Here is a 12,642-nt window from a genome sequence, read left to right as displayed (position 1 = left end):
ACTAAAAGTAGCATTTTTTCCTGTGCATTTCCTATGCCAGAGTGCAGACAGGCTTGTTTGTTCATTGTAAGTGCTAGTCCAGCAGCATTCAGTATTTGCTCTGATCTGACACACAGTCTTGGCTTCCAGAGTTTAGAATTGAAGAATATGCAGTTTTCTGCTAGAAGAACATAATGTCCTGTAATGTTTTATAGCAATTTTTATCTTTGATATAGAGGAAAATCTGTAGTGCAGGATTTAATTTTCAGATATTTGTAACTATACAGTCTTCTTGCTTATTTCTGTTAGAAAAGATTACAAAGACATCTCTCTGCTGTTGAGGTAACATATATAGAGAAAAGAGAATAATTTGTGGGCATGCACTTTTGAGACTCAGGTTTTTTCAAGTCAAGGATTTGCCTACAGAATGGAGGGATAAGATCTGTGCGTGTGTGTGTATTAAAAAAAAAAGCTGCCTGTTTTTTCTAGGCTTTCATATTCTAGTGTTTGTAGAGGTGTGTCATTATTTGAAGTGGTGCTTGTACCTAATGCCAAAATACCATTTAGAATTGCAAAATTTACAGAATCACAGAATCAATTAGGTTGGAAAAGACTTCTGAGATTGAGTCCAGCCTTTGAGCACACCACCTTGTCAGTCAGACCATGGCACCAAGTGCCATGTCAAGTCTTTCGTTAAACACCTCCTGGTACAGTGACTTCACACCTAATTGACTCCAAGCACATAACTGAAAGATTGAGCTCTTTGAGTCTCTCATTATACTTGAAACTAAAACAAATTTAAAAGGTTAAGGTCACAGCAAACTTAATGAGGTGGAGGTTTTAGTTCTATTTTAAAATGTCGGCTCTTTGCTTGTAGGATCACAATTTCTTTTCAAGAAGATCAGTGTGCATGTAGATGGTATGCTCTCACTAAGTTTATCAGAAAATGAAATGTGCAAAACCAAACGTAGTATTGAATGGCTGAAACAGGAATGAAAGTAAAAGGGGAATCACACTGATTTCCTGAATGAGCAGGTTCAGTGGTGTGGGCGGGCTGTGGTGGATCTGCTGAGTGGCCATGGCTGTGTGGGAGAGCTCCCAGGTGCTGTGCTTACATGTGCTCCTACTCGATTCCTTCCTTTGCACTGGTTCATTCACAGGATTGTTTTGGCAGTGGGAGGGGTTTGTCTGAATACTGTTAGACTGTGGCTGCTTACAGAGCAGGAGATGCTGATAGCAAGCAACAGATGGCAAGCAGATTTCAGTAGGAAGTCCGGTCTCATTTTGTTCAGTGCTCCCAGGTAAGGATGGAAGGAGTGTGTGTTTGAAGGGCTGCTGCTGCAGCTCTGGTTTGAGCTGTTCCAGAGCTATACCATGCTGCTTCTGCAAGCAGAGTTGCACACAGTGTGATGAAATGGAGATCTCTGTGAGTCAGGAAGACAATAAATTATAACTGTGTGGCTGTGACAGCTCAGTAGGAGCACCTATGGATGGAAAAAGCATTTACATACTTTTAAAGCAATGTTGACATGAGATAATTTTTTTACCACTGTAATGAAAGCTTAGTCAAATGAACACATAAAGCTTGGAGAGGAAAATATTTCTTTTACACAGGAAATAAAACTACACAAACAAATATGTACTGTTAACAGAGCAAATTTTATTTCAAATGCAGAGCTTTAACAATCTGTGAGCATGAATTTTTTTTTAGGAAGACTCATCTTTATAGACAAGCTTTTCAGTAAAGTGTTTATTAATGCACGAAAAATAGGTTTCTGTTTAAAATACACAGAGATCAAATTAGAAGCAAAATCACCATGATCAGTGGAGATTATGTGCAGCTGTAGGAATTAACTTCTGCTTGTATAGTGGATCTTTCTGCATTAAAATACTAAACCCCTCCTCTATTTTTAGAATATATGTATTTTAGGTGGACAACAATCTCAGCTTTTCAGGTAGTTCAAAAGTCATGCAGTAAAAGATATTCTGGACTTAAAATATAAATGACAATACATGAATTGTAATATCATAGCAGGCAGTTATTTTATAATGCTTGTACAATAATCATAACTCTTGAGAGAAATATTCTATACTTTTGGTGCATACTGGAGCTTTATGTGTAGATTTTTGTGGGTCAATCTCATTAGTTCAAATAAGCTACTTGAAATACTTACAGGATAAACAAAACCCTTTCTAAAAACACAGGAAAATTCAGTATTTGGAACCCCCAGAAGCTGAAGAGTTAATGGTGGGGTTGCACTGGATTCAGTGTATTTGCAGATGTTGCTGCAACCAACTGCTGATTTTTCTCCCATCCTGTCAGGGAACTCTGCCAGCCATGATTCATGGAATGATTTTTTTGCGCTGAGTAATCTGTGGTTTTTCTTTTTTCCTCTTCCCTCTCCCTTATTTTTATCCTGAACTAAAGCACTATTCATTTCAGCTAAAGGGAGGAGAAGCTTCCAAAGCACTAATACAAAACATTAAGTACACTGTGTTTTGAGTGGAGAAATTGTAACAAATGTTAAACTTGCAGTAACTTTACTTGGTCTTAGGCAGTCTAGTCCAGTGTGGGAAAACAGTTTTAGAACAGAATCAGCTTTTGGTTTTGCTAGTCATATGGTTTTACAGTTCTCTAAGACTCTGTACTAGTATTGCTAAAGAACATCCAACTTCTGTGCTGATATTATGCCTCCTTTCTCACAGATCGCTCAGAAAGAAATAAACCAGACTGCCGCTCTTCAGGGTAAGAACTGTATTTCTCTATTTATTCTTCCCTTCTCTTTCTTTTTTTTACCCTGATTTTTTCCTTTTATTGGGTAAACTAGGAAATTGGCCAGAAATATAAAAATGTCATTCTTCATCTTCTCCTCTGTTTTGGTAACAGTAATGTAATACCAAAATAAGTTTGTGTTAAATATAATTGTTTTATGTTCTTTATGGGCAAAGGTTGTCTTTTTTTAAAAGAAATTAATAGGACTTGCTACACTGTGTCATGCATAGAGTTGTTTGGTAAAACCGTGGTTTAAAACAAGATGTCTTTTACTGCTTTGAACTGTTTGCTTCTACAACAAGGAAAATAGTTCTTGGTTCACTCAAAAATAGCAATACTTTATTATTTATGCCATTAACTCTGATCCCATCATACCCAAGGTTTCACAAGAATGAAAGTGTTTTAAACAAAGCCCATGCACACACACACACACACCAACACATTGTGTTTATTTAGAATTTCCATCAGGCTTGTCATGAGCTTGTAGGCTATTGATTTGCAAGGCCATATTTTCCCTTAAACTTCTGAATATTCTGTAGTGCTTCTTATCCTCTGATTTTTAAATAATCTCTTTCTCTGTTGCCTCATTTTCAAACTGTCTTTCAGTTCTCCACTGGGGAATAGGATTTTGTCCATGTCATGTGGTAGATAGTGGAATTTTAATGAACCAAAGTGATAGAGCAGACCAGCAAACCCTGGCTCTCCCATTCCTTTGTGAAAAGTCTTTCCAAAAAATTCCCCTGGTGTCCAGGCTTTTGACATGACCTGACCTTTTCATTTGATTTTTACAGTCTACATTTTTTTCCTTTTTGCTACATTTTTACAGTACAGTGGGCTAGGATTTTTAGCTGGAAGAAGAGTGTAGCATTTTCCTACAGCACACTTGATGTGTTGTATCTATTGTGTGATGTGATGGGAGAGGATGTTTTTCCCTTCCCTCCCTCATCTGCCACAGGACTGTAGCTGATTCCAGCAGCGTGTTTAAGTTGCAGGGGGGTATTGCCTTTTTCTTTGAATACTTTTATCTTCTTAAAAGCTCAATCACCGCATGTGCTGATTTCCTTTAATACTTAAAAATACTGAACTTTTTTCTTTTCTTTTCTTAAAATTTTGTGGTTACAGTCTAAATGTTAGAACTTTCATTAGATCATGTCATATTACAATAATGTCAAACAAATCCAAATCATTTTCAAAAGAAAATCTTATTTTATCAAAATGTTTAGTTTAAGGTTGAAATAGCTTCAATCTCTTCCCCTTTCTTCTCCCTAGTCATTTTCACCAGTATCTTTTTGCTCTGGAGTGTGTTTTGCAAGTTTGAATTTGGACCAAAAGCAAAGTAAAACATTGAATTTTTTTCCATGGAATTGAAAAGTCAAATGTGAACCAGCCTTGGAATAAAACACCGCCCTAAGTTGCCTGGACTGCCATCTCCAAATTCTCATGTGGAAAGCACAAGTAATTAACAGTATAATGTAGATTGCTCACAGTGTTGAGAGAAATGGAGCTTTCAGTAGTCTTTCATTCCTGTCAGTAGTGCATGTGCTTTCTGACCATATCTATGTATCTTCTACCCCTTCTCAGTCTCACTGGCCATTGCAGTCATGAGCTGCAAGGAAGAAAAGCCACCATTAAAAGGGTAGTGTTGTTTTGTGCACGTCTCTCTGCTGTTTGTAGAGTGGAATAGGAGCAGCCTGCCTTGCTTAAATGATGTACTCTGCTAATTGATATTGCTACACTCAGTGGTTCATGTCTCATTATAATTAGAAGCATTATTCTGTGGTGAGACAAATTGCTGGGTAAGATTCTTATCCCAAGTCCGGCCGTATCATGCCCTGGAAAAGAGCTGCAGTTGCATCAGGGCCAGAGCCCCTGGATAGAAGACCTGAGGGAAAACTAAATTGTGAAGTATGCACAGCTAAAACTGAAGTGCAAAGCACTCTTCTCTTGTAACATAGGCAGCATTTCCTATTTCCAGCTGTTTGAATGTAACTGGGGGGACAGTTTTATTCCATTTTATGATGTGCTACTGCACCTTGGACACTGTCCTCTCTGGGACCAGTTCATGACAAGGAAAGAAGAAAATACAATGGTTCAGAGGCATCTTGGCTACTTATTCCTTAAACTGCATGTTGAGGAATGCATAGCTTAAACACACAAGATAGTACCCCTCTCATGGTCTCAAGTGGAACAAAAATGACACTGCAGGTCTTGAACTCAAGGTCTGGAAACAAGAGTTTCTACACTAGAATTACTGTGAAATATTGAATGTGGGTAGATCTGCTGACAAGGTGAAGGAATAAGCAGTGAGCCTTAAGAAAGGTAGATAACTTAAGATGAAATAGCAGATGTAGATGTTTCCATGAGAGATCCAGAGAAGTAGTTTATTGTTTCATACAAAACTCTGATGAGATCTTGCCCAGAAGTCTGTCAAGTCTAAGTATAAATGTGGAGCACTGGAATAAGAAGAGACCAAACAAAGGCCCAGATATCCACCACCAACTCTTCCTCATGCATTGTAAGGTTAGGGTGTGGTCTGGAACATGATCACAGTAACAGAAAGGTCACATAACAATAGGTCACAATATTCCTTGTGATTTCAATGTTCTAAAGCTTACCTTTTCCAATCTCCTGTTCTTATGTATGTCTCTGCCTATGTATTTCTAGATGTATTTGAAGCTTGTGCTTGAGTCTTTGCAGTATTAGGGATGAAGAGTTTATATACAGTGAGACAGGATCAGTTTTAAAACATACCTTTGGACATAATTAATTTGCAGTGAAAGACGTTAAAAAAACCTGTTCTAGGTAGAACAGTATAGAAATGGTCAATAAAATAGTACTTTATTATAGGGTGATGCCATTTAGAAGAATTTTTACGGCAGTATCAGGAGCTCTGACAAATATTCTGGTTTGGTTATTAGCCTGTCAAATGTTTAGCATGGGAGAAATGCTGCAGAAAGAGGGAGCATTCTGAGAGTGATACTGGGATCTAGCGTGGCATGGGGAAGAAATCTGGAGAGTGGATGAACCAAAGACCACAGATAATGATTTAAAGGGAGGGACACAGGTAACCTTGACAAAATGTGCATTATTACATTATCTTCTGCCTCTTTTGGTGATTAGCAACCACTGACACTCAGGAGAGTTTAGATAAAAGCAAGGAGTAGCAGAACAGGGCCTGTGTATCTATTTCGTGTACTGCTCTGCACTGATTTTTTATTAAATATAGCACATTAGTAAGATCAAACAAATGTTCACTGAATCCAAATAATACCTATTGCTATGTTAAGTTTTAATAAAGAGACATTACATTTCATGACCTAATAGCCACCCTTCAATTGTTACATTTCAGACAGTATGGAAATATACCTCTGCTGGTAACAGTGGTCTGTAATTATAATTCTTGATTTTACTATCAGGTCATGCTTCTACTGTTGTCTCTGATAGCTTCAGGTCATGCACTGCTGTAACACAGGTCAATTAGGTCAAAAGAAGTAGGTCTTTATTCCTCTAAATGTTTTCAAACTGAAAATTATGTGATAGTAATAGAAGATTTGAGGCATCTGCGTATTTGCAGTTAATCCCTGAACATGAATAAAGCTTGTAGAAGGAACTGGATTTTTTTTTCTTCTCTTGGTTGAGGATTATGGATCAAAAAAATCCTGAAACACAGTCCTGTAATTTGGTATAATTCATTGTAGTTGCCTTGACCTTGGAGATGAGCAGATGAAGGTAGCTAACAACTGCAGCAATTTACTGAGAGATTTAGTAGAGTATCAATCACTTGAAGTCAAGTCAGAAATATCAGTGTCTACTGTGAAAAATGGGAAGGGGGATGAAAGTAATTAGTTCATTTTTAGAAATAGATCCTAGGTTTTACTGCATGTAGTCTGCCTGGTGACTGTAATGTGTTTAAGTTCTTTTACAGCTGGTTGCCTTCATTTGATTGCAGTAAATTGAGCTTTTTTTATTTAAAATGCATCAAGTCAACAATACAAATAGACAAAAGTCGTCTTTTGTTCCTTTATAAACAAGCACTTGTAGTGGCTGATGAAAGGGGCTACTGATCCCTTTAGTGAAGCTCTGCTAAATCGAGTGATCGTTTTTATGAATGGTATTTTGTATCTGACTTTGGGTTTAGTTGTCTGGGGTTTTTTTAAATATAGCAGAATTCCATCAGTGAAAACTTCTCTGCATTTCTATTTCCTGTGCTATATAATGCTGATTTTGTGAAACTGTGTTGAAGAAATACTACAGTAACAGTTGGACTATATCTTAAGAATGTGTCTTCCCAGATCATCTGTGAAACCTGCAAAGACACCCTTTAATGAAGATCTTAAGCTTTTAACAGGGAATGAAGGGAATCCTAAGGCACTGGCTTGAGAATGTGGTGGAACTGTCCCCTCTTTATAGTTAAAATGAGGTGGTTTTGCAAATCAATATGCTTTTGAGGTCTTGAGAAAACAGCCAGTAACAGGCTTTTCTATGTTGTAACCATTACAGTCAGTCATTTAATAGTTTCACCAGATCATAGCATATCCTGAGTTGGAAAGTACCCACAAGGGTCATTGAAATCCAGTTCCTGGCCCTGGACAGAACCATTCCCAAGAGTCACACCATGGGCCTGAGAGCATTGTCCAAATGATTCTTGCCTGAACTCTGTCAGGCTTGGAGCTGTGACCACTTCCATGGGAAGCTGTTCCAGTGCCGAGCCACCCTCTGGGTGGAGAACCTTTTCCTGATATCCAACCTAAACTGCCCCTGAGCCCAGCTTCAGGCCATTCCCTCAGGTCCTGTCCCTGTCACCACAGAGAGAGATCAGTGTCTGCTCCTCCTCTTCCCCTCACCAGGGAGTTGTAACTGCAGGGAGGTTTCCCCTCAGTCTGCTCTGCTCCAGGCTGAACAGACCGAGTGACCTCAGCCACTCCTCACACGGCTTCCCCTCAAGGCCCTTTGCCATCCCTGCTGCTCCTCTGGACTCTCTGGCAGCTCAGGGTCTCTTTTGCTGTAGCACCCAGAGCTGCCCCAGCAGTGGAGGTGAGGCTGCCCCAGTGCAGAGCAGAGCAGGACAATGCCCTCCCTTGCCTGGCTGTGCCTGCTGTCCCCAGGGCAGGGCTGGCCCTCCTGGCTGCCAGGGCTCAGTGGCACATTCAGTGCCATGGACCAGGGCCCCAGCTCCCTTTCTGCAGCGCTGCTCCAGCCTCTCGTTCCCCAGCATGTATGTACATTCAAGGTTGGCCTGTCTGAGGTATAGAATCTGGCATTTGTCTTTGTTAACCTTTATATTGTTGGTGAGTGCTCTGTCTTAGTCAAAGGGGCAGCGTGGACAGACTTCTACTGCTTCTGTACTGAGAAGTCACAGAATGGTGGGAAGGTCATGCAGGTCACGTTATCAAGCATAGTGCTCGTAGTGCGAAGATGCTGATGCTAGATCAGCCCTGTGATGGCTTTTTATAGCAGGATTTGAAAATCTCCCAGGAACAAGAGGTTGAGCCTACTTACTTTCAGCCCACTGTGAGGCTGCTTGTCTGTCACTTACTAACTTTATTTCCAAATTATAATGCTGTGGGAAACACTACTAAAAGAAACAGTCTAAACACTGGACTTCTTAATATCCCAAAGGACCAAATTAATTCACACAAACATCCTGAAGTACAGCTTTTCATCACTGTTGTTTAAAACCCTTGTGTTGTCTACTGGTAATGTCTGGGCAGCCTTGTCAATGCTTCTGTTTTACACAAGAAAATTTTAGGCCTTTGCCCATCCAGCCAGTATGACAGAGTGTAATACACATCTGAAGTTTGAGACTTTGAACCTTGCTGGCACTCCATCTGAATGGGAAGGGTTGTGTGTAGAAGAAAGAATTCATGTTGGGGGATATTTTTTACTGTGATATTTTTATTCATTACATTTAGCTTTTGCAATTTTTAAGGCTAGGGAGTATCACATTACTCTTGCTCTAAGCTTGCTTTTAGGCTGTGAAAATAGCAATGTCCTGCTTTTGTACTCTCCCAGTAGGTCAGAAGTTGGGGTAGTTCTAAAAAGTATCTAGTCTCCTTTCCAAATCCTTGGGGTGCAGTTTCACAATTGCCCTGAGCTGAGCTAAGCCTGTGTTGCTCCAAGAAGGAAAGGTCTCATTCTCTCCTTTGGGCTGCTGTCAGTGCTCATGTTGTTAGTTGGATTACAAGGCTGGTCTCCAGGGACAAAAAATAGCTATGTCTCCACAGATTAAGCAGGTTCAGCGTAGAGGGGCAGAGTGATTTCTTGCAAGTTCCACAATCAGTCAATGGCAGAACTGGAAACAGGGGGCTCTGAGTTGTGACTTTTCTTGTTATCTTAAAAGTAGGCTCTTGTTATCTTAAAAGTAGGCTCCTTTATTTTCAGTCTTAGAGATAAATTTTGGACTCACTCAGTGCAGTCCCACAGGTTAAATATAGATCTAAACTGGTGCAATTTGAGATTGGAATCTACTTACGTGTCTTTCTTTTGTTTATCACATGTTTCTCATCAGCACGTGCTTTCACCTTGGAGCTGTTGCTTCTGGGACTAGAATAAGCTGGAGCAATTCTGTGCAGCTTGTTTTTTTGGTAGCTTCTTTGCCACAATAAATCATTATGCTTAATTTTTAATTTGCAATGTTAATTTTACTCTTCTCAGTTTATACTTATCTGTAAATGAGGAAAAAAAGATTCACAGGTAGAGCTGAGGAATAAATGGCAAATGGATTCAGCATAGTTTCTGGCAGTTAGGGATCACAAGAGTATCTAGAGCCTGTTCCTGGGGGTGTTTGTTTTAATGTTGGCAATTTGTCACTGTTGTGTTGGGGATTTTTGCCTATTCATCTCACAGATAGCAAGCAGTAAAGAGTTATTATGAAGGGTGTATCCTAGCCAGCCTCCTAGATCCCTTATTCCTAAACAGAGAAGAGGGATTTGTTTTACTAAAAAGAGTGCTCTGTTCCTGGTTTCTGCAAAGGGAATTCTGAAGGACTGTTTGCTCTGGTGCCCTGAACAACTCTTTCCGTTGTCTGGGCTGCTCTCCAGTGCTTATTCTAATTCATAATGGAAAATAACGCTGCAAATGAGATGGTTGTTGAAAGAATAAAGAGAAAAAGGCTCACCCTCTGTCTTCGCTGAAGGAATCTCACTGCTTCTTTGGGCATCTTGTGTACATGAGCAAGTTTCACCATCCCATCATCTTTCAGAATAGACTTCTATAGAAAGTGCTGAGGACCATCCAGACACATGGCCACACTCCTTGTGCATTAGGAGAATTATCTGGGGCATGAACAACCATGATAGACATTAGTTCTAAGAAAGATGGTTTCAGGAAGAACACAAGTGCACATTTTTTAAGCCAAATTAATCAGTCATGGTTATAATTTTGCTTCTTTATTTTTTCCTCCCCAAGACATTTCAATGATGAACAGCAGATGAAGTTTATGTGGTAGCTGGGAGGGAGGGCTGGGAGAGGATTCTTTCCAAACGTATTTATAATATTCTCAAAGAAAACAGAAAATGAGGAGGAGCTGCTAAGAGAAGCCTGTATGATATGTGTCAGGGCTGAGGAGGCAGAGTCAGCAGGTTGTAAACTTAGAACACAGAGGTAGTAATCATGAGATTGTCTCTGAAAGAATTTCATGTTGATATTTTAAGAGTGTTGGAGCTTTCGTTTATTTCCCTAAGGATTTATGTAGGTTTCTGTCTAGGCTCAGTATCTTTTTTCTTTTGCCTCTGGAATTTGAGTGGGAGAGCTCAGTTTGCAGTTACATTGTATTCGTTTCTATGGCCTCTTACTCTGATATGCATAAAAGAGATTGTTATTTCGTTCTTTTTTTTGTTCTCTTTTAATGTACTGCTCACCTACTTTGTAATTTCATTGTGAGTTATTTCTTTGGTGTCTTTGTTCTTTATTCTAGTATAGGGAATCAGTTACCTTAAGTACCAGCATCTGATTTGGCAGGTTGAACATTGAAATGATTGATCAAGTACTCCTTTAAAGCATGTTATAGTTGCATTCTTACTACATCATGGAAGTATTCCTAGTGAGGCCTGTCACATTGATAATTTCTTCCTCTTAAATGTATTTTAGTATAATGTACAGTATAATATGCAGTTTGCACAGCTGTACTTTTGACTCTGATCGTGTTGCTTGTGAGATGGCATTTCTGATTTTTCTACAAAATTTCTCTGTTCAAAAGTGGTATTTTGCTTAGTGCAGACACCACCATTTGAATTTAAGCCATGTTTGCATACTGCGTTTGTCCTAGTTTTGGCCATCTGTGACAAATCACAGGCTCAACTGAGCTAGTATTAGCCCCTAGTATAGACAAGGATGAGCTGCTTTTTCATCTGTTCCAGCTGCTTCAGTTTTAAGAAGAGAACTAAGATCCAGTGATACAAAATGTCACGTTGCCCCTGTTCCCTTGGAGGCTTACAGCCAGGGCAGGTTGCCAGCAGGTGTCATGCCCCAGGAAGGTCCCCTGCTACAGAGGACTGCAGTTAGACCATGCAACCCTAAATATGAAAAGCGTTTGTAGAACTATGGTATTTATAAGTATGCATAACTGCATCTTAATCTTGGGAACATTGTTACAAGAGGCTTGTCATCTGACTGTGGTGGACATTGCCATCTCCTGAGGCTTGAGGCAAAGGTTGGCTTCTAATTAAAGAGAAGGTCCAAATCTAATCAGGGTGTTCCACCCACAAGCAGTAATTACTGTGCTAAATCTCTCTTTTGATCTCTAGCATAATAACCTGGTTGAAGCAAAAGAACTACCTCAGTGATATCACGTTTTTATTAGGCAATACTTTTGCTTGGAAACAATGCGTAGTAAAAAGAAACAGCTTTGGTTTTACTCTTATAATTCTTCTATTTCATGTCATTGGATTTTTGCTTCTCCATCCCCTCACAAACCAGTATCTGGTATCTCTTATTAGAACCTGAAAGGAGGTTGGAGAAGTGAGAGGACTAGAGGGAATGGCCTTAAGCTGAGACAGGGGAAATTGAGATTAGATATTATGAAAAAATACTCACTGTTATGGCAGATAGGCATTGGAATAGGTTGTTCAGGGAGGTAGTGGAGTCACCCTCTCTGGAGATGTTCAAGAGACATCTGGATCTGGTGCTGGATGATACAATTTAATGGTTTAGTGGTTCAGGGGTTACAGTGGTAGTGCTTGGTTGCCAGTTGAACTTGATGATCTTAAAGGTCTCTTCCAACCTTGATGATTTTATGATTCCATGAATACAGTATTAGTTCAAACAATCCTGATATTGTTTTGTGATTGGACCAGGTCAGGAAGTTTCACAGTTTCTTTGGACAACTGTTTTTAAAACCACTGTGTTGTTTTATTGCCTTTTTTCCATGGCCCCTTCTAAAATAATAGGTCCATGAATAGCTAAAACCATGTAGTGCTCCTGACAGGTGAAGGTTGGACAGCTAGGAGGAAAGAGAACAATATGATGGGACAGGTACATTAATGACAGCTGTAGGAGAGGCTTTCTCACCACACCTTACTGGTGTACAGGACAAAAGATTATTTGCTTTACTATTCAATCTGTCTTCTTCCTTCTAAGGTTGTTGACAAGGAAATGAGTTCTGTTAAATGAACTTTTTACAGTGTGAACTGACTAGAAATGCTTTCTGTTAATAACAGCTTTTATTTTTTTCACCAAAGACAGATCTAAAATGACAATACAGTTCTCTGGTGCAACTTGAAGCCATTTCCTCTTGTCCTTTTCCTTGTTATTTGGCAGAAGAGACCTTGATAATTACCTATTTTTATGTGGTTGTAGAGAGCAATAAGGTCTTGCATGAGCCTCTTTTCTCCAGGATAAACACCCCCAACACCCTCAGCTGCTTGTTTACAAGATTTGTGCTCCAGACCCTT

At 39.5% G+C, this 12,642-nt stretch overlaps 1 protein-coding gene across 6 annotated transcripts in view; it reads left to right on the top strand.

Moving 5' to 3' along the window:
• Positions 1-12,642, top strand: part of SH3D19 (SH3 domain containing 19) — an 80,931-nt gene that overhangs the window by 14,746 nt on the left and 53,543 nt on the right. For 4 of the 6 annotated variants that reach the window (XM_064417357.1, XM_064417356.1, XM_064417360.1 and 1 more), the window contains exon 2: positions 2,686-2,725. In XM_064417357.1, coding sequence (XP_064273427.1) covers positions 2,686-2,725 — 40 coding nt within the window. Of the gene's footprint in view, positions 1-1,205; positions 1,281-2,389; positions 2,726-12,642 lie in introns of those variants that run through there. The other 2 variants (XM_064417361.1, XM_064417359.1) reach the window with 2 other exon arrangements.

The sequence above is a fragment of the Passer domesticus genome, chromosome 4 (assembly GCF_036417665.1).
Source record: "Passer domesticus isolate bPasDom1 chromosome 4, bPasDom1.hap1, whole genome shotgun sequence".
Lineage (NCBI taxonomy): Eukaryota > Metazoa > Chordata > Aves > Passeriformes > Passeridae > Passer > Passer domesticus.
The sequence above is the reverse complement of the archived record's forward strand: the minus strand, read 5'-3'. Positions and strand labels throughout refer to the sequence as shown.